Raw genomic sequence first — 22,600 nt, forward strand, 5'->3', positions numbered from 1 at the left:
TGAGAATTTGGGTTCAGCCTAAATTACATGCCCAAGTCCTGGACTGGCCTTGAAGCCACAACTTCTGATCCTGAGGCAAGAGTACTAATGACTGAGCCAGGCTGTCATCCAGCCAAGAGAAGACAAGAGAGTGGACAAGATTGGACAAAGAGGAGGTGTAGGTCTGTCGGGCTGAATGGGGTGTTTCTGTGCTGTACATTCTATGTCGTTCCCATTTTGGTTTCCTGTCTGTGAAGGAGTGTCCCCCACACTTCTGTCCACCATGTTCTCTCAATAGTTGACAAGGGAATTATAAGATAGTCAACCATTCCTAGTTGACCATTTTCCCTACTCGGCTATGCCTATTTACAACAAGTTACAGTGTCCTTGTCCTCTAGACGTACTGGCTGAACTTGGTGCATTTTTGTTTGGGAACAGGACCGATAACAGATTGAGAAAAACAAAATACAGTTACGGACAAGGCCAGAGTGTATTGGGGTATTTGGGGGTTTATTATAGAGTGAGCGGTCAGTGTGTTTGTGGAGTCCTCGCGGTATTCGGAGAATCCTTTGTCAGGGCCTGATCAGCTTTCAGTCAGGGTAACTAGATTGTATCGTTGTTGTTGCAATCTGGAACACACTGCCTGAAAGGATGGTTCAAGCAGACTCAATAATAACTTTCAAAAGGAAATTGGATAAATATTTGAAAGGGAAAGATTTTCGAGGCTATGGGGAAAGAGCAGGGGGTGGAACTAATTGGATAGTTCTACCAAAAAACCAAAAGGCTGCCTTCTGTGCAGTATGATTCCATGATAATTGTTTCTTCATCATCCAGACTCTGATATTTGCACAGTAGCATCAGTTACCCTCAAGCTTCTTGGTGGAAGGAGCTGTGCCTGACGCTTGGGAGCACTGGGAGGGAGGGAGGGAAAAAGAAGTGGATAGACAAGTTGAAAGTGAATTTTCTGCAAACAAATGATCTGTTTCATGGTCAAAGGTTAGAAGTAGGAACTGGAATTGAGAGAGAATTCCTTGCAGAAGGCAGAAATTAGCTGGCAATAAGAGTCCTTGGGATCACCTGGATACTGCAGAATGGTTTGCATCAGTCCTTTTTGTCTGGAGGCTCAGTAATAATTCTCTGAACCCTTTAGGCAATCGAAACTGGTCTGGGTTATCACATAGGCTCTGATTTATATTTTGAAAATGATAAATGTCCTTCAGCAACTGTGGGTTTCAAGGTAATTAGTCATGTGAGAGAAGGCTTTGCAATCCCTCTGCTATGGCCCAGATTCTCGGTAGCCTCTCTCACTTCAGGCCAAGACTTTTTACTGTAGTGGGAGACAGTCAGATCACTCCCTGTACATTACTGAAACTTTAAATGAGTCTGGAAGAGCACCAAAAACACAGAGAATTGCAGCTATGGTGAGAAGAAATAATCGGGCAATTAACCTGCAAATAGTTGATGAACCCTTTAAGCCCCCTTAAATGATCTCGGTGGGGATGGTGTGTTATGTAATTGAGGTTAAGAGAGGATGTTGGCTGGAGCGTAGAGCTCCAAAATGGCTATACTGGAGCCAAATCAGCGTTGCACGCTGGTAGACCTCATGGTCTGCCTGCTCTGCACCTCTGACTCTGGTCGTTATGTGTGCGCACACGTGTCAGATGCCATTTTTGTAATTTAACAAGAATCATGGCATCCAAAGTGCAAGACCCTCCGAGCCAAACTTCACCGCACCCCCAACACCCCTGACAAACTTACTTCTTTTGTTTCCCTGAACAACACCAGGAAACACTGTTTGGATCAACCCCTGACTGGGTAACCCCTGGTGCCATGGGAGGACCCTCTCTGCTGGCCCCTTCTCCTTGCCTGGCTCAATGATTTATATTCTGCATCCTACAAGAGAGTAACCCCCAATACAAGTTCCTAATCCAGGACTCGTGCTCACAAAACTAGCCTGGCCTCTGTACTTCCTTTGCCTAGCCATTGGTGCTGGTGCCTTCAGCTGCCTGAATCCCATTTCTCTGGAATTCCCTTCCTTATATAAAAAAAATTACAAAAAGGCAGGTCGGATGTTAGCATTCTTTTAATTGTTCTTTTCCCAGAGAATAGTGGACGTGTGGAAGCCATGGTCAGGCCGTGGAGTGACTGGGTATGTTTTTAGGCGTCGCTCCTTAGGAAGGATATATTGGCTCTGAACGGAGTACAGCACGATTCACCAGAATGTTACCAGGGCTCGAAAGGTTAGGTATGAGCAGAGATTAAAATCTGACTTGGTTATGTTTTTTTTTAGGATTGTGAGAGGGATTATTATGGTGGGTAGAGAGGAACTCTTTCTGCTGTGAGGGCGTCTAGGACAAGAGGGCATCACCTTAGAACCAGAGCCAGGCCATTCGGGAGAGAAATTAGGAAACACTTCTTCTAGCAAAAGGCGGTAAAATGTAGAACTCTCTTCCACAAAATGCAGTATTTGCTAGCTTAGTTAATAGTTTTAAATCTGATATCAGATTTTTGCTTGACAAGGGTATGAAGGGATATGGAACAAATGTGGCAGATGGAGTTGGGATACAGATCAGCCGTCATCACTGAAAGGTGGAATAGGCTTGATGGGCTGAAAGGCCTCTTCCTGTTCCTATGTTCCCATGTCGCAGGCTTGTGTGATGGATACTGATTCGCTGTATTCAGTACAGTGGGTAATGACTTGAAATTTACATCCAACACAAGTTGCTGTAGGGAGGAAGGGTGGAGGGAAGTATTAAACTCAGCGCCTCTCTAAGACATCCCCTGGAATCTTTCCCTGCTAATTAGAAGCTGCTTCCGTTTTTCTGTTCCGTTGCACTTTCTCCCCTGCTCTGCTGCTCTTGCAGGGCTGTACCTCCATGAGCTCCAGCAGTCCTCTGGTACCAGGGTTAAGCAGCCAATCACAATAGGAACTGCGTTCCTGGATATTTGTCTGTGGAAGGCTTCATGGGAGAGCCACACCACAGTCCCCAGGCGCACTTCCCAGCTGGGGTTTGCTGTAGAGGGATCAAGAACGCTAATTTAAAACGAATCTGGCTAAATTCTCCCATGCCAGACCCAGCAAAATTGCTTTTTATTTTTGTTACAGCTTTTTCTTTCATATATATATATATATATATATTTATATATATATTGAGAAACCAGAGTGAAGAGCCACGTCCAAGGGTGAAAAGATGAGCTCAAGCAGGAAGCAGCGGTTATATGATGCCAGGCTTCGGTTTTGAAAATCTGAAGCTTGTGGGTAGAAGGGAAGACTGAAGGTTGTTTTAAAAAAATATTTAAAATTATCACTGCATCCTGTATGTATGTATCCTCCCACCATATGGGAGCTTCGTGCCATGGTGCGCTGAGGTTAGCTGTGTTCAGTAGACGTGCCATGTTCCATATTCACAGGGAGACATAGGAAAGATCAGATGACACTAAACATCTGCATTTCGAGAGCTTAAACTGGCTCCTTTTAACTTCAGCAGGAGAATCACAGATCCATATTCTGATCAGGGTTATCTGTTCCTGGAACATTGGCTTGTTTCACAATACATCGATGGGCAGAACCTTATGTAACAGCACCTTAAGGGAGGGGAGACAATCTTTGGTTAAGTGGCAGCCATTCTCGCCGCTCAGTCTGAAGGTAGAGGGTTCAAACCTCACTCCAGGCAGCCTGGAGTTCCATTCTGAATTTTGGCTTGACATTCTGTGGAATACCTGTACCTAGTAGGTGCCCCCCCGCCAACCCCTCATGGCATGGGCTGCAGGAGCACATCTCTTCCCTATCTCCCTGCCTGCCCCAACACATGGGCTGTAAAGATGTTCACAGTCATGGAAGGAATGTTTGCATTGAGACCTGTCAGATTGTTAATCACCTCTACGACTTCTTCCATAGCTGCCCACTGTTCTCCCAGTGTGGAGCAAGTGGCAGCTTTCTGTATCATAAGACTATGGTTTGCACCATGGTGGCCCACGCTGTGTTAAGCATTATCTGGTGTAGCTCTGGATACCCACTCCGGCACGGCAGTCTCTGACGCACTTGCTGTAGAGGAAGACGGTGGGCTAAGGAGGTGCACAATTCGCTGGCCTCTGTTTTCTCTGGGCCCTCTTCTCGGCCAGCTGAGCTTTTCGTCTCTGCTCACCTCTTCCAAGGCCCTTCCGAACAGTCAGCCTGCAGAGGTCTCAGCCATCAGTGACTGTCTCCCAGTTGTCGGTGTCAATGTCCGACATCTTCATCTCTCGCTTACCTGTGTCCTAGTGGCGGAGGTATGGCGACCCAGTGGCTAGCTCACTGTATAGAAGATTTTTGGGCATACGGCCGTCATCTATCCAATCCATCCCAGTGAAGATGCAAAAAATAAATTTAAAGGGATACTGGAGGCTCATAGATTAGAGGCCATTAGCAAAGAGTCAGATTGGCCTTTCATTTCAATGAAGGGAGTGGGAAGGGTGGGAGGACTTGGGACTTTAGAGGAGGAGGGGGGAGTTAAGAGGGACAAGACTGATCAGGGAGGGGTGGTGGATTAGCAAGCTTGTGGGAAGGAACAGCAGTATAATGTTAGAACAGACACAGGAAATGAAGGGGACAGCTAGCCCAGCCAGCAGAGGAAATCGGGAGGGAACAGGAAGGTGTTTGTTTGAAATATTCTCCTAATCAAAGACTATCAGAAGTGATGATGTGGAGAATGTTGCAGTGTCAGCTCTGAGCTCAATATTCCATCTCAGACTTCCCAAGGGGCTAGTTGGCAGATTCAAAGGGTTTTGTCTTTCTGACTCAAACTGTCACCTCCTCCACAATTCTCTCACATTCCACAAACCCATTTAACACAACAACCGCTTGCATTTATTTAGCACCTTTATTGTAGTAAAACGTCCCAAGTCAGTAGACAGGAGCAATTTCAGACAAAGTTTGACACTGCGCCATGTTGGGAGATATCAGGACAGCAGCCAGAAGCTGGAGTCAAAGAGGTAGGTTTTAAGAAGCATGTTAAGGGAGGATAGAAAGTAGAGAGACAGAGAGGTTTAGTAAGGGAATTCCAGAGTTTGGGGCCCAGACAGCTAAAGGCACAGCCATCAATGGTGGAGCAATTAAAATCAGAGTTGCCCAAGAGGCCAGAATTGTAGGAGCACAGATATCTCAGAGGGTTGTAGGGCTGGATGACATTCCAGAGATTGAGGGGTGGAGGCCATTAGGGAGAATTGAAAACAGTGACGAGAATTTTAAAATCGAGATGTGTTTATTACGGGGAAATAGTAATGAAGAAAAATTTACAGGGGATTAAGGACTAAAGTGGATATCTTTCTCAGACAACTGGTTCAGGGAGGATGAGCCAAATAATTTCCTTTTATGCGTTAGATTCTATAATCCCGATCTGGAAGGCGCTTTCTTGGAATATGGCTTCGCTGCATCTTCCAACGTCCCCCACTGCCCCTTGCAAGTGCTCATACACCATGTGCTGGCCTTGGTGCTAAGCGTTGGCAAAGCAATTCGGCCACAGTCAGCATCACAGTTGAACCAGATCACCGGTATTTTCAATTTAATGTTCGCACACACGCCAACCTTCTTGGGATGTCATTGGGTGGCGATTAGTGAACAGGAACCCCATATGCTTTTCCTCTCCCTAGACCATGAGGACTAAGAAAAATGGTAGCTCCCAACTGAGATCCGATTACTGCCAGCAGAGCTGGGATTGAATTTATCTCTTTTTTTTTGGACTGTATGCCTCAGTACCTCACTGCGTGACTTGTTTACCCACTGGTGGGGGAAAGTGGTGGGGAGCATGAGTGCAAAGAGGGTTTGTATGCGGGAGAGATGTGAGGTGCTGATTCATGGGAATCAATAGGAGGTTGTCATTGTTTAACACCTTGTGGCTCACGAAAGTCACAACTAAGATTTCTAGCCAACATCAAGGGATCCGCGATGAACTTGAGTATTGCTGAAAAAAGGGACATGCTGTTGAAGCTTTTCATCTTGCACTCATCAGGACAGATGCAAGAATACCAAATTTCAAAGGGAGCAACAATTTATACAAGAGAAAATGGTGCTGATTGGGTGGTCAGTCGACGTTGCCATGCAGAATACACCAGGGAACTATTGTCCCCCACGCTTTTGTTTAATTCAAAAAAAGCACAAGGCCTTGACCAATCAAAGTCGACTTGCCAACCAGTCAGCACCCTTTCCTTATGCAGCATAGGTTCTTGCTCCCTTTGAAATTTGGTATTCTTGCATCTGTCCTGATGAGTACAAGATGACCATTGATGGCTGTGCCTTTAGTTGGCTGGGCCCTAAGCTCTGGAATTCCCTTACTAAACCTCACTACTTCCTATCCCCCTTCAGCAGCATGTTTCTTTTTTTCAGCAAAACTGTGGTGAATTTAATTTAATGATTCCCAGGACGTGGGCATTAATAGCAAGGCAGTCATTTTTTTCCCATCCCTAGTTGCCCTGAGATGGTGGTGAGTTGCCTTCTAGAACTGCCCATAGCAGGGTAGGCGTACAATGTCTTGCTATCCTGCTTCAGAGAGCAGTTAAGATGCTGGTGTGGGACTGGAATCACATATGGACGCAGACTGGGTAAGGACAGCAGGTTTCTTTCCCTAAAGGAACATTAGAGAACCAGTTTGGTTTTAACAACAATTTGACAGCTTCAGGGCCACTTCTACTGAGACCGGATTTTTAATAATGTTTTTAAATTGAATTCAAATTCCCAAACTGCTATGTGGGATTTTGAACTCGGGTCCTCTGAATTATTTGGCCCAAATAAAAAAAATACATGCGTTTACGTGGCCCTTTTTATGACCACTGGATGCCTCGAAGTGCTTTACAGCCAATGGAGTACTTTTGAAGTACAGTCACTGTCGTCATGTAAAAAACACGGCAACCAATTGGCACGCAGCAATATCCCACAAACAGCAGTAAGATTGTGACCCGACAATCTGGGCTGAATTTTACGGCAGCGGGATTTTACATTCCCACTGAAGCCAATGATGTTTAGAATGTCTCGCCGCGTTTTATGGCCCCGTCCCCGCCAAAACGGGGCCGTAAGGTTCTGCCCTCTGTGTTTGTGACGTTGATTGAGAGATAAATATTGGCTAGAGTATTGGGATAACTCTTTTCAAAATAGTGCAGCAGGATCTGTAAGTCCACTGAGAGAGCAGATGGGCCTCAGTTTAACATCTCATCTGAAAGACTGCCTCAGTCCTGCACTGTTGTGCCGGGCTGGATTACCGTGCTCAAGTCCTGGAATGGGATTTGAGCAGAGAATCTTGTGATTCAGAGGCAAGAGTGCTACCTACTGAGCCCCAGCTGACACTCAAATAACATCACCACTAGCAGCTTTTGTCTCTAAACGAACCTGCAGTCAGAAAGGGGCTTTGACATTTATTCCCCCAACTCCCCCGCAATTCCCTGCCCCCACGCCCCCCACCCCCCACCACCCCCCAACAACCCCAACCCCATCCCTGCCCCTTCCCCCACATCTACCCAGCAGCAAGAAAGTGGGCAGGAGCAAAACACTTTAAAAACATTCTGCTCAAAGTTTTCAAAGTTTCCAGCTGGCACCTTTCAAAATGTGGTTTCCCATCAGGTCAGGATTATACCTGCAGTGGGTGGGAACCAGCCATGGTGCCAGATATCTTCTTGAACAGAGGGTCGCCCCACATGACTTTTTTCGTGTGGTCAGGCTTTATCTGAGTTACCCATCTCCCTGCCGCGTTCACACCCACGCAGAGCAATTTCACATCTACAACAACAACAGCGAGCGATTATTTAGCGCCTTTGTTAAAACTGCCCAAGACACTTCACAGGAGCTGCATTAGGCACAATTTGACACTGAACCACATCAGGAAATGTTAGGACAGGGCTTGATCAAAGAGGTAGGTTTTGAGGAGCATCTTAAAGGAGAAGGGAACGTGGTGAGAGGTTAGGCAGGAAATTCCAGAGGTTAGGGCCTAGACAGCTGAAGGCACAGCCACCAATGGTGGAGCGATTAAAATAACATTGACACAAAAATTGATAGCACCATGCATCCAGGCCTCCCGCAGCTGTGAGGAAATCCTGGGGGGGTCAGGGGAGGGGATGAGTCTCAGTGAGAGAATCATGGATAGACCTTGAGAAGTCCCAGCATTCCATGAAAGAATCATTAACTGTCAGGTGGGGAAATCACATGGTTTTTGCAAGGCCGCCTGTCTGATTTTTGTTGGTGAACTTTCCCTAAACAGAGTGTCTAAAATTTGTTATGCCTTACTGGCATTTCTGCGGCTATAAACTTATTTTTTAATAAAACTTGCAACAAAAGTATTATTGTTCCTTTGGAAGAAAGAGAGGCACTCTTTGCATTTGTGTAGCACCTTTCACATCCTTGGTGAATTGTTTATTCCTTTTTTTAATTCATTCCTGGGATGTGGGTGTCATTATACCAATGGGAAGGTCATTATACCCTGAAAAGGTGCTGATGGGCCTCCTTTCATTAGGTACAACTGTGGGGAGTTGGTGGTGTAGAGATAATGTTACTGAAGTGGTGATGCAGATGCTAATGCCCTGGGGACATGGGTTCAAATCCCACCACAGTGGAATTTTAATTGAATTAATAAACCTGGACTTGAAAGGTAATGGTGACCCATGAAACTATCATCAATTGACATTTTTTCATAAAGTCTCATCTGGCTCACTAATGTCCTTTAGGGAAGGGAATCTGCCACCCTTACCTGGTCTGGCCTAGTAAGCCAGTTAATTAGGGATGGGAAACAAATGCTGGCCTTGCCAGTGATGCCCATGTCCTATGAAAGAATACATTTAAAACAAGTTGAGTGGCATGCTAGGCCACTTCAGAGGGCAGTAAGGAATCTACCATCTTGGCGTGGGGCTGGAGTCACATATGGGCCCAGTCAGAGTGAAGATGGCAGGCTTCCATCCATAATTGCATATTGACGAGTCAGCTGAGTTTATATGACAAAACCCACAGCTTCAAGGTTATGTTTACTGTTCCCAGATTTTTATTAAAAGTTCAATAACTCAAACCGGCATGGTGGGATTTGAATTTGTGCTGTCTGAATGATTAGTTTAGTCTAATTTTAAAGTCTGTCCACTGGTTAATCGCAAACATGGCAGCCAAGTTACACACAGCAAGATCCCACGAACAGCAGTGAGTTAAGCAGTTTTTGCTGTTGGTTGATGGGGAAATGCCTGAGCTTCTTTGAACAGTAGCGTGATATCAGCTACTTCCAACTGAATAGGCAGTCAGCACCTCCAACAGCGCAATACTCGCTCAATACATTGGTTGTCAGCCTAGTCAGCCATGGCTCAGTGGGTAACACTCACCCCTCTCCCGAAGAACATTGTAGGTTCAAGCCCAAGTCCAGAAATTTAAGAACAAAATCCAGACAAACTCTCCAGTGCAGTCCTGAGGATGGTATGTTAAATCAAGGCCCCATCTATCCTCTAAGGTTGTTGTGAAGGATCTCATGGTACTATTTCGAAGAACAGCAGGGCAGTTCTCCCCATGTCCTGGTCAATATTTATCCCTGAACCAACATCGCTTAAAACAGATTATCTGAGATTATTGTCATGTTGCCGTTTGTGGGATCTTGCTGTGCATAAATTGACTGCCGTGTTTCCTACCTTACAACAGTGACTACAATTCAAAAAGTGCTTCATTGGCTGTAAAGCGCATTGTGATGTTCTGAGGTTTTGAAAGACGCTATATAAATGCAAGTCTTTTTTTGGACTATGTGCTCAAATACTGACTGAGGTATGAATCTACATCCGTCTACCTTGTAGCAACTCAGTCAAGCTGAACCTGTCTTTAGGATGTTACAACAGAAAGCTTAGCCATGTATTAGCATTTATAGGGGATCCCCATAAATGTCTTGATGTTCACAGGGGTCTGCAGGAATATCTGCTAGAATTTCCAATTACGTAGAGGCCCCCCCATAAATATCTTAATATTTAAAAGGTGGGGGAGCCAGGGAGCCTATTAATATTTCTGGCATACCCTCGTTGGGAGTGTGTCAGTATTAGCCTGATTTGAAGCCAGGCCTCAGAGGTGAAAGGCCAGTGTGGTTAACCCACTGTGCCCCCCCAACTCCTTCCAAGAGTACATTGACTGAAGTTCCTAATTGAAAGCATGACTCAATTTTGTCAACAATGGGGAATCAGCACAAATATTAAAAATTCGAGGGAGAAGTGCTTTGAATAAAAAGAGTTTCACCATAAACTGAATAAAGAAGGCGGATTTGACCTGAAATGACATGAATCTAATCAGTGACTTTGTTGTGGCTGGAACTCTCTGGTTCACGTTGGAGCTGGTCTTGCCTGAGAATACACGGAGGCATCAATGGCTGTCTGTCTGACTGACTCAGATGGAGAGTGTACAGGGCAGCAGGCACGCAGGTACAGAACAGCAACTGTGCATAAAATGAACTGTGTCACATTTCATAGAGCTGCCAAGGACTCTCCAGAAATTGAAGATTAACCTCCAGGAAACTGATCAGCGCAAACCTAAGGAGAAAGCAAGAGCAGAAATGTATATATTAAAAACCATTTTCTTTGACCACTTATGTTTTTTTTTTAACAGCTAATAAGCCATAGGGCTAGATTTTTGCAAAGCCGGGACCCATGCGCGGAAGCCCCAATCCCATTTCTGACGTCCCATTTTTGCCGGCAGGGAGAAACAGGTCGGGCATGATTCACACAGGCCAAAGCCCAAGCTCAGGAGGACCATTTGAACCTAGTGTTGAGTTCAAACAGACCCTATTCTGATGTTGCTAAGGCCTTAACCTACACTGTGGGAGTCACGAATTGACAGAGTAGACGTAAATGCTCGTGAAGGCCAGATAAGCTCTGTTTAAGTGTTAAGATCTTAAGTTTTTTATATCCCCTCATTAAACATGAAAAAACAGGCTTAAGCTGTCAGCGATAGTTTAAAAAAACCCACTGCTGGACTGCTTTGATTGAAAGGCCATCTGGTGTAAGAAAAAATGTTACTACCTGATCGTGCAGTTTCTGTAGAGGTCTTTGCTAACATTTCCCCAGGGGATAATATTGTGCTATTCTGAATGCTTGGCTTAGTTTCAAAGCTACAATTATCTTAGCAGGGTTCACAGTTTGAACTGAGTTCACCATTTGATTTACAGTTTAAAGAGGCAATTAAAGGATTAGCCGCCTTTGATGTAGGGTCTGAATAGAAGTTTGTTTTTATAAGAGATTAACCACTTGAGATTTAAAAGCTTTGACTGAGTTTCTTGAATGGAAGTTTTTTTTTTCAATATCAAGAGTTCAGGAGTGAGAGCTGTATTAGATTGTTAGAGGTCTTTTTTTCATCTCCACATGGCCCCTGAGGTCTATCTTTGGTGGATACTGGGTGAGTGGCTATGAAAGTGACATGGGAGTATGAAGGGGCATGGGCATATGAGGGGGCATGGGGGCTATAAGAGAGATTGGGGGTGCGTGGAGGCATTAGTTGTCATGGGTATGTGAGGAGGTATGGGATGGGTGGGATCATGTGCTGGCATGGGAGTATTAGGGGGCATAGGAGTATGAGGTGGCATGGGGGTGGATGGGGGGGCATGAGTTAGCATGGAGGTGGCACATGGTGTATGAGGGGTCATGGTGGAGTGTATGGGTGGGTGAGGGGGTGTGAGGAGTGAGGATTGGAGCACCTAACACTGTCTAAAACCAGTAGCCTTCTAACCAGCCAGCCTCGGCAATCATCAGCTCCCAGAGCCACCTAGGATCTGCTTCTGGGATTGGCGGGCCTGAGACAATCTTGCTCCTGGAGCGAAATTTGGTTATGGGGTGAGAGAGGTTAGGGATAGAGAGAGAGAGATGAGGCCATGGAGGAATTGAAAACAAGGATTAGAAATTTTAAAGTATCATTGTTATTAGTTGCTCTTGAAACAACTAAATCAGAGGTGACAATTTTTAAAAGTCCCAATTAACTTTTTTTTTATGCCAATTTTCTCCTTGGTGTGATGTGTGGTTTCATGGCACCTCACCCAAATGGCCCCTTGATCAGTATGCACAACCAACACTTAAACAAACAATCTGGCACTGCTGTCTGTGGGATCTTGCTGTGTGAAAATTGGCTGTTGCTATTCTCTACGTTACAGTAGTGGTTACAGTTCAAATGAAGTATTTAATTGGCTGCAAAGCGCTTTAGGAGACACCAAGGTTCTGAAAGGTGCTGTATAAAATCAGAGTTCTTTCCTTTTTTTCTAAGTGTCGGGAATGTAATTGTAGCTCATCTGGATTGTCAATTAGTCACATGATGGCCAATGCTTGTATATGCGAACACGCAAAAAAAAGAAAGGGATAGACCGGGACTGTATATTGAGTGATGTTTTGAAGATACCTCAGAATGTTAGTGCTGCCGCTCCAGGGAGGGATTTTAAGAAGTTCAATTGTATCATCTGTGGGTTCTACGTCAAAATGAAACTTGACATCATTTTCACAGTTGTATCTTGGCGAGCACGCCGGATTTCCTGTTGAGCATTACTCAGTGCTATGCAGCTCCACGGTTTCAAATTGAGCCAGTGCCTAGGAGAGGCTGGGGTTAGAGGACGAGCTGACTGTACCACTGCCTGAATGATTTCACTAGTGCAACGCACAGATTCACACTGAGTCACCACGTGGGCTCTCCCTCGTTAAGCAGAGCGCCTGCTGTACCGGTTAATTAAAAGGGCCTGCGTTTATATAGCACCTTCCACACAGTAAAAGACCCCAATATGTTTTCCCTTCACGTGAGCAAATATCAGACAAAGTTTTACACTGAGCCACATAAACAGATGTTAGGGCTGTTTGACCCTAATTTGGTTAAACAGGTAGGTTATAAGGGGTGCCTTAAAGGAGGGGAGAGAGATAGGGAGGCCAAGTGTTTTAGTGAAGGAGTTCCAGGGCTTGTTGCTCCTGATCCTAAAAACCTCTAGGTACATTGCTATTATTCCCAGCCCCAGGTCCCCTACAGATCTAGTATTATTGTAATGTTATTCCAGTTCTGGTATGCCTACAGTCTTGTACAACAGCACCATTGTTCCGAGCAATAACCTTATACCGTTCTCTACTAGAACACTCCCAGTGCAGCACTGAGGGAGTGCTGCACTGTCAGGGGTCCTTTGAATGAGAAGTCAAATTGAGACCTACTCTACCCTTTGAGGACATCAAAGATCCCATGACCCCCATTTCGAAGAAGAGCGTAGGATTTACTCCCAGAACCCTGGCCAATATTTATTCCTTAACCAACTTCACTAAAAGATAAATTATCTGGCCATTATCTCACTGCTGTTTTTGAGAGCTTGCTGTGCAGGAATTGAAAACTGTGATTCCTACATTATGACAGTGACTATGCTTGAAAAATATTTCATCAGCTATAAAGCACTTTGGGATGTCCTGAAATCATGAAAGATGCTATAGCCATGCTATTTTTTAAGAAAGAGGAAATAAATCTGTGAAGGATTTCCTCCTTTTCTGATTGTCGGTTCTGTAAACGGGGATGAACTGGTGCTTTGGTAGAAATGAGGGAAAGCTCTTTCTAGTTTGAGTCTTTGCTGCTAAATAGCTGTAAGACTTCTATCTCGCATCAGCATGAACTTTTAACTTGAAAACTAAAAGGAAAGAAGCTGTGTGGTAACTATGGAAACGGAAATCTGGACATAATCCACCACCCACAAAAATCAGCAAATGATAAAAATAGAACCTATGACAATTCTCATAATGTACTGGAGCAGAAAGATCCAAAACTTCTCGCAAGGGTTAACTCTGGCTTACGAATATTTTCCATTCCTAGATGGAAGTGCACAGTAATATCGCGCCTGGTGTGGGTGTTGTGTAGGCCGAAGCCTGTGATTGTAGCCACAGGGCCGTGGTGTGTACAGGAAGTGGGTTTGTTCACAATGTGCAAAGGGTTTACATGAACCATAAGTCTCGCCGTTGCCTGATCTTATCCTCTATGTGGACCCGAGCTGAGCTGAGCCCTAGTCAGTGTACTCTCTAATGTTTTGTCAGGCACCATCACCCCAATGATCTTGCTTGAGGACAACTCCCAGGGATGTTGTAACATGCTGGGAGGTGGACTGATGGGACCTGAGTCTTTAAAATGCGGTTTCCCACACAGTAAGAATCACAGATGCAGAACTGTGCCCCAGTTGCCAAATAGAAGCCAAGGATTATCCCACGGAGGGGGGGAAGGGAGGAAGGGGGGGAAGGAGGAAGGGAGGAAGGGAGGGAAGGAGGAAGGGGAGGGTTGGGGATAAAAAAAAAAGCTTTAACACCATTATTCCATTATAAAACGTGCTTTTATTTGCTATTTGGGGAAAAGGATAATCCTGTTGTGCATCAAGTGTTCTGTTGTCGTCTTTTGGGATTCGACACTAGTCCCTCTCACAGTTTCTTAAACGAGATGGGATGGCATTGAATCCCTTCTTGACCACCATTGCAGAGCTGGTGAATGCACGAACAAAGGAGTACAAGAACGGGGAGCAACTTCTCAAGGACAATTAGGGTTAGGCCGTAAATATTGGCTTTGACAGCCATACCCACATCCTGTTAAGACCATAAGACGTAGGAGCAGAAGTTGGCCATTCGGCCCACTGAGTCTGCTCCGCCATTGTTGGCATTTATTTCGAGAGGACTAGAATATAAAAGCAGGGATGTGCTACTGAGGCTTTATAAGGCTCTGGTCAGACCACATTTAGAATATTGTGAGCAATTTTGGGCCCCGTACCTCAGGAAGGATGTTCTAGCCCTGGAGAGGGTCCAGAGGAGGTTCACGAGAACGATCCCAGGAATGAAAGGCTTAACATATGAGGAACGTTTGAGGACTCTGGGTCTATACTCGATGGAGTTTAGAAGGATGAGGGGGGATTTGATTGAAACTTACAGAATACTGAAAGGCCTGGATAGAGTGGACGTGGGGAAGATGTTTCCATTAGTAGGAGAGACTAGGACCCGAGGGCACAGCCTCAGAGTAAAGGGAAGACCTTTTAGAACAGAGATGAGGAGAAACTTCTTTAACCAGAGAGTGGTGAATCTATGGGATTCATTGCCACAGAAGGCTGTAGGGGCCAGGTCATTGAGTGTATTTAAGACCAAGATATATAGGTTCTTGATTGGTAAGGGGATCAAAGGTTACGGAGCGAAGGCGGGAGAATGGGGTTGAGAAACTTATCAGCCATGATTGAATGGCGGAGCAGACTCGATGGGCCGAATGACCTAATTTCTGCTCCTATGTCTTATGATCAATGAGATCATGGCTGATCTGATAATCCTCAACTCCACTTTCCTGCCTTTCTCCATCACCCTTGATTCCCTTACTGATTAAAAATATGTCTATCTCAGCCTTGAATATACTTAATTACCCAGCCTCTACAGCTCTCTGCGGTATAGAATTCTACAGATTTACTACCCTCTGAGAGAAGAAATTCCTCCTCATCTCTGTTTTAAGTGGGCGCCCCCTACGCTGAGATTAGGCCTTCTGGTCCTAGACTCTTCCACAAGGGGAAACAACCTCTCAGCATCTACCCTATCAAGCCCTCTAAGAATCTTATATGTTTCAATAAAGTCGCCTCTCATTCTTCTAAACTCCAATGAGGACAGGCCCAACCGACTCAACCTCTCCTCATAAGAGAATCCCTAGTGAACCTCCTCTGGACTGCCTCCAATGCCAGTATATCTTTCCTTAGATAAGGGGACCAAAACTGTTCACAGTATTCTAGGTGTGGTCTAACTAGTGCCTTGTATAGTTTTAGAAAGACTTTCCTATTTTTATACTCCATTCCCTTTGAAATAAAGGCCAACATTCAATTTGCCTTCCCTATTACCTGCTGAACTTGTATGTTAGCTTTTTGTGGTTCATGCACAAGGACCCCCAAATCCCTCTGTACTGCAGCTTTCTTCTGTCGCTCTCCATTTAAATAATATTCAGCTCCTCTATTCTTCCTGCCAAAGTGCATAACCTCTCACTTTCCCACATTATATTCCATCTGACAAATTTTTGTCCACTCACTTAACCTGTCTATATCCCTCTGTAGACTATTTGTGTCATCCTCACCACTTGCTTTCCCACCTATTTTTGTGTCATCTGCAAACTTGGCGATAGTACATTCACTTCCCTCATCTAAGTCATTAATATATATTGTAAATAATTGTGGCCCCAGCACTGATCCCTGTGGCACTCCACTAGTTACAGGTTGCCATCCTGAAAATGCCCCCCCCCACCCATATCCCAACTCTCTGTCTTCTATTAGTTAGCCAGTCCTCTATCCATGCTAATATACTACCCCCAACACCATGGGCTCTTATCTTATTAAGTAGCTTTATGTGTGGTACCTTATCGAATGCCTCTTGGAAATCCAAATATATTACATCTACTGGTTCCCCTTTATCTATCTTGCTTGTTACCTCCTCAAAGAATTCTAATAAATTTGTCAGGCATGGATTCCCCTTCATGAAGCCATGCTGACTCTGCTTGATTATATTATGCATTTCTAAATGCTCTGCTATTACATCCTTTATAATAGACTCCAACATTTTCCCAATGACAGATGTTAATCTAACTGGCCTATAGTTACCTATTTTTTGTCTCCCTCCCTTTTTGAATAAGGGTGTTACATTGGCAGTTTTCCAATCCTCTGGGACTTTTCCAGAATCTAAAGATTCTTGGAAGATTACTGCCAGTGCATCCACTATCTCTGCAGCTACTTCCTTTAATATCCTAGGATGCAACCCATCAGGTCTAGGTGACTGATCGGCCTTTAGCCCCATTAGCCTCCCTAGCACTTTTTCTCTAGTGTTTGTTATTGTATTTATTTCTTCCGCCCCCTCTCTTTTGCCCCATGATTATTTGGTATTATTGGTATGTTATTAGTGTCTTCTACTGTGAATACTGATGCAAAGTATTTATTCAACTCCTCTGCCATTTGCTGGTTCCCTATTATTATTTCCCAAGCCTCAAAATCTAAGGGGCCTATATTGGACTTTGGCCTGTCTTTTCCTTTTTATATATTTAAAGGAGCTTAGTCCGATTTTATATTATTTGCTAGTTTACCCTCAAAGTTTACTTTCTCCTTCTTTATTTTTTGGTCATCTTCTGTTGGTTTTTAAAACTTTCCCAATTCTCTGGCTTACCACTAATCTTTGCCATATTGTATGTTTTTTCTTTCACTTTGATATATTCCTTTTTAAGAACCCTGGACCAATGAAGGCCACGTAGGGTCGCCAATCCTGATTGAATATATTCCTAGAACTTTGATCACATGACCCCCTACATCCAAATACCCCCTGTATACCCCACCACCCCACCACCCCAAACAGGTGGATGGACTTGTTGGGCCATTGACTGCCCATGTCGATCTTGATGGCGCCCTGCTTTTCAATGGACATTTGAAAAGTGAATAGACTAACCCTAACCCATTACTACCTAATTGGACGATTCTCCACTGTCAACCATGCAGCTCATTCATCCCCAGCTAGTCTAACATTTTTATAACTAATAAACAATGACTAACAAACAAACATTCCTGTTGTTGACCCTATGATACTTCTTTCCAGAGGTTGCTTGCTACAGTGTCCAGGAGATTAACCTTTAAATCTGGAGCCTCCAGGGCAATTCTGGAGGGTTGGCGACCCTCCACCAAGGTTAAATGCAGGAGGGTCACTTGGCTAGCGTGGGCAGGTTGTGGGGCAGTGGTTAATGCTCTTGATCATCTCTTCCTCCCCTTGGGAAACCTGCCACTGTGACCCTTTATTCGACAGTTTCTAAAAGAATATTCATCAATGATGCCATGACCACTGAAATTGATTTTTAAAGAAAGTGTTAAAAGTGATAATAAGGTTTACCACAGTCACATACAATTTCCCTTTATCATCACATCTGCTTAAAGTTCATTCCTATTATGATTTATACCGAGAAAAATGGATACCTGGGAGAGAGTTACAGGCTGTAATCTAATCGAGAGGTTGAGGGGGGTTTTATACATCGAATAACAGATTCCCAGGCATGAGTTACAGGCTGGAATCTAATCCATGGGATTGGGTGGTTTATATAGAATAACAGATAACTGGGAGTGAGTTACAGGCTGGGATGTAATTGAGCGGTTCAGGGGGGGTTTATATATATAGAAAAACAGATACTCGGGAGTGAGTTACAGGGTGGAACCTAATCAAAAGGTTTAGCTTTTTTTATATAGGATAACAGATCCACGGGTGTGAATTATAGGCTGGAATCTAATCCAGGGGTTTGGGTGGTTTATATGGAATAACAGATAACAGACACCTGGGAGTGAAAGACAGGCTGAAATATCATTGCGAGGTTCGGGTGGTTTATATTTAACATAACTGATACCTAAGTCTGAACAAATTAATTTCAAGATGTGTACAGAAGTCATTGTCCAAGTATTTTAAGTACAGCATTTGTCTGAGTCGGGGTGAGAAACTAGAGGTGACCATAATCTATTTTTAGCACTAGCAGTGGAGAGTTAATGTCTTGGTTTCACCCCTGTACTTTGATATTGTGTCCCAGTGCTCAGTAGAAACCATCCCTTACCTCTGTCATCTGTTATCAAAAGATATGTACCATCTTCACAAAGCAAGAGATTCAGGTAATGCCCCAAGCCACAAATTCACAGATTGAGGAGTCTTTAAGCTGGTATTGCTACTCAAAGATTTATTTTTACTGGTGTGGCAAGACGACAAGGAGAAAACCTTGTAAAGTTATAAGTGCAGGGGGAGTAAGACTAATTAGATAAACTCCTTTGAAGAGCTGACACAATTACGATGGGCTGAATGACTTCCTGGATTGTGTGATTCTATGACAGCTTTCTCCAACCTTATCTCAAGTGACCTTTCTGTATCTGCTGAGGCTCAGTGTGTATCCCTCTTGCCTTTGAATCAAAAGGTTGTGGGTACAAGTCCCAGTCCAGAGGCTTGAGCACAAAAATCCAGACTGAGGCTCCAGTACTGGTACAGACTGTTGGGGTGCTGTCTTTCAGATGAGTTGTTAAACTGAGGCTCTGTCTGCACCCCCAGTTGGATGTAAAATATTTCATGGTGCTATCTTGAAGAAAAAGAGGGAAGTAATCCCCGGTGTCCTGGCCAATATTTGTGTCTCAATGAAAACCTGAAACAGGTCATTATCTGGTATTAACAGATTATCTGGCCATTATTACATTGCTGTTTGTAAGAGTTTGCAGTGCATATGCCTGTTGCATTTCAGTAGTGACCGCACTTTAAAAGTGCTTCATTGGCTGTAAAGTGCTTTGGGACGTCCTGAGGTCATGAAAGGCGCTACAGAAATGCAAGTCTTTCATTTTTCTGTGTAGGCCAGACAATAAGTGAAGTCCCAGCTGAGTACAGTACAGATCAGGAATTGAACTTAAGCCTACTGTCAACTTCACGCAGTATAACTGTTGTGTATTCACAGGGGTCGGGGTGTTAGTGCTGGAGAATGAAGCGCATTCTATTTTGAGCAGATGGTGTCAGCGTCAAACACTCACAGGTCAACCCTGAACCCAAATTAGGGTGTAGCAGTGCAGTGGTTATTTTAAAGCTAACCGAGAGGCCTGGCTACGGCAATTCAAATCCCATCATGGCAGTTTGAGAATTTAAATTGGTTTCAAAGGAATGAAATAAAAGGCTGGCATCAGTAGAAGTGGCCACAAACCTGTTGTCAAAAACCAAACTGGTTCAATGATATCCTTTTAGACAAGGAAACCTGCCGTCCTCACCTGACCTGGGCTTATATGTGACTCCAGTCGCACACCAGCATGGTTGACTCTCAACTGCCCCGAGTGGCTGCCCGGAACTCAGGGCGACTAGGGTCGGGCAGTAAGCGTCGGACTTGCCAGTGAGGCCTATATCCTGAGAATCAATTTATTAAAAATTCCCTGATCTACCAGGCTCTTCCTCTGTCAAGTAAACTCAATGCACATCAGAAACAGTCAAACGTGGCCTCTTACGACAACTACCTGCATTTATATAGCACCTTTAACATCGTAAAACGTCCCAAGGTGCTTCCAGGAGTGTAATCAACCTGAAACACTCAGCAGGCCGGACAGCATCTGCAGAGTGAGAAACAGCATTAACGTTTCAGGTCAGTGTAGAGAAAATATTGGATGCTATCATTCAAGGACAGCCAGTCTGCATTATAAACCACCCATAATTTGCCACTAAATTAGTAACCTTGCTCAAAATGGCCACACAGGTGACTGGTATGAGGTTAAGGCTGAGATCCATTGATGGGGCAGAGCAGAGGAAGCTTTAGTGTGGATCTAACCAGTGCTACATTCTGCAATAGAAACAGAAAATGGCAGAAACACTCAGCAGGCCAGGGAGCACCTGTGGAGAGAAACAGAATTAACGTTTCACAGCAATGTAATTGCAAACATACAAAATAGGAGCAGAATTAGGCCATTCGGCCCTTCAAGCCAGCTCCACCATTCAATAAGATCATGGCTGATCTGTTCGTGTTTTGAATTCCACATTCCCATCTTCCCCCGATAACCTTTGATTCCCTTGCCTAACAAGAATCTATCTCTGCCTTAAAAGCATTCAATGACCCCACCTCCATCGCCTTCTGAGGCAGAAGTTCCAAAGTCGCACAATCCTCAGAGAAAAGATTTCTCCTCGTCTCTGTCCTAAAAGGGCGACCCCTAATTTTAAAACAGTGCCCCCTAGTTCTGGACTCACCCACAAGAGGAAACATCCTTGCCACGTCCACCTTGTCAATACCGTTCAGGACCTTATATACTTCAATCAAGTCACCCCTCACTCTACTAAACTCCAGTGGAAACAAGCTCAGCCTGTCCAACCTTTCCTCATAAGACAACCTGCTCAATCCAGGTATCAATCTAGTAAACCTCCTCTGAACCGCTTCCAACGCATTTACACCCTTCGTTAAATAAAGAGACCAAAACTGCACACAGTATTCGAGATGCGGTCTCACCTATGCCCTGTAAAACTGTATAAAAGTAACATCCTTACTTTTATGTTCAATTCCTTTCATAATAAAGCCAAAGAACAAGATATTAGGACAGTTGGCCAAAAGCTTCGTCAAAGAGTTAAGTTGTAGGGGGGGGTCTTCAAGGAGCAGAGAAAGAAACAAAAAGAAATGGAGAGGTTTAGGTGGGGAATTCTAGAGTTTAGGGCCTAGGTGGATGAAGACACAGCTGCCAATGGTGGAGCAAAGGAATGGGGAGATGAACAGGAAGATGGAATTGGAGAAACACAGGAATCTCAGAGGGTCGTAGGGCAGGATGATGTTTTACCTTTGCTCCCTCCAACAATCTACATGATTCTAATATCTAAGCTATAATGTCTAAAGGGGTGACGTTGGCATAGTGGTAATCCAGAGGCCCAGGCTAATGCTCTGGAGACATGGGTTCAAATCCTACCACTTCTCGATATCCCTTACCTCTTCACCTAATATTTTCACCATTGATTTTGTCTTCTATTGTGAGCCTTGGCCATTCACCTAGATTTCTCCAGTTTTAAAGATAAACCAGCAATGTAAATGTGGTCAAATCGAGTTTACCTGTTTATTTATCACCATATGCTGGTTTCCTTTTGTGTGACAGGTGCTGGTTACTTGAATACCCATGTCTCACCAGGGATGCTGGTCTCCCCTGGTAACCTTAATAGAAACATGGCAACAAGGTCCCCGACCCCTGTGAACCTTGGCCCCGACAACCGAAGAGGTGAAATGCACGTGGTCTCAACTGGCTCCAGGAACATGGTTGCTTCACTGGTGAGTGCTTAATTCCGATTGGTTGGCCACTTATTCCTACATTTCGCTGGTTACCAGAATCCCTTTGACTTTCCTCTGCAGTTAGATGATAATCCTGGGAAAACACACACTGGCAGTGGGGTAACACACTGCCCTTTGGGGACATGGATGAAAAGCCTTAATAATATCACAAGAACATAAGAAATTGGAGCAGGAGTAGGCCATACTGCTCCTCAAACCTGTTGCACTATTCAATAAGATCAAGACTGATTTTCAACCTCAATTCCATTTCCCCCGTCTGACACCCTTACATTCCAAAAATCTTATATCCTCAATCACCGATCATCCACAGATCTCTGGGTAGAGAATACCAAAGATTCCAAGTGGAGAAATTTTTCCTCACCTCAGTTTTAAATGGCCCACCTCAACCTGAGACTCTACCCCCTAGTTTTTAGACTCTCCAGCCAGGGGAAACAGCCTCTCGAACTCCTTCAGAATCTTACATGCTTCAATGAGAACACCTCTCATTCTTCAGAGAGTATAGACGCATGTCTCCCCATAGAACAACTCTCTCATCCCAGGAATCAATGTAGTGAAGCTTTGTCACACCCTGTCTGAGGCACTGATTGGATGAATGTCTCACCTATCTGATAGGCTGTACCATTGACTTTGGACAATCCCACTGGCGGAGGCTGTTGGCCAACAGAATAATATGGGTGCAGATTTGAAACAAGTTGGCCATAGCTAAAATTGAAAAGCCACTCCCAGAGGTGTGAGGGGTAGTATACTGAGTCTGAGCCAAAGAAGCGGCAGGATAGAGGAAGCTTTTTCCTTTGTCTAAATGTAGTGTAACTGACCTGGGAGTTATTGATTCATCATTGCAGAGGTGACATTGGTCGCTTTCCA

At 44.4% G+C, this 22,600-nt stretch overlaps 1 protein-coding gene across 2 annotated transcripts in view; it reads left to right on the forward strand.

Annotated features, from left to right (window-relative positions):
* Positions 1-22,600, forward strand: part of mef2b (myocyte enhancer factor 2b) — a 123,473-nt gene that overhangs the window by 89,641 nt on the left and 11,232 nt on the right. For both annotated transcript variants that reach the window (XM_078556088.1, XM_078556089.1), the window contains exon 6: positions 21,546-21,715. In XM_078556088.1, coding sequence (XP_078412214.1) covers positions 21,546-21,715 — 170 coding nt within the window. The remainder of the gene's footprint in view (positions 1-21,545; positions 21,716-22,600) is intronic.

This window comes from Cetorhinus maximus, chromosome 13 (assembly GCF_964194155.1).
Source record: "Cetorhinus maximus chromosome 13, sCetMax3.hap1.1, whole genome shotgun sequence".
Classification (NCBI taxonomy): domain Eukaryota; kingdom Metazoa; phylum Chordata; class Chondrichthyes; order Lamniformes; family Cetorhinidae; genus Cetorhinus; species Cetorhinus maximus.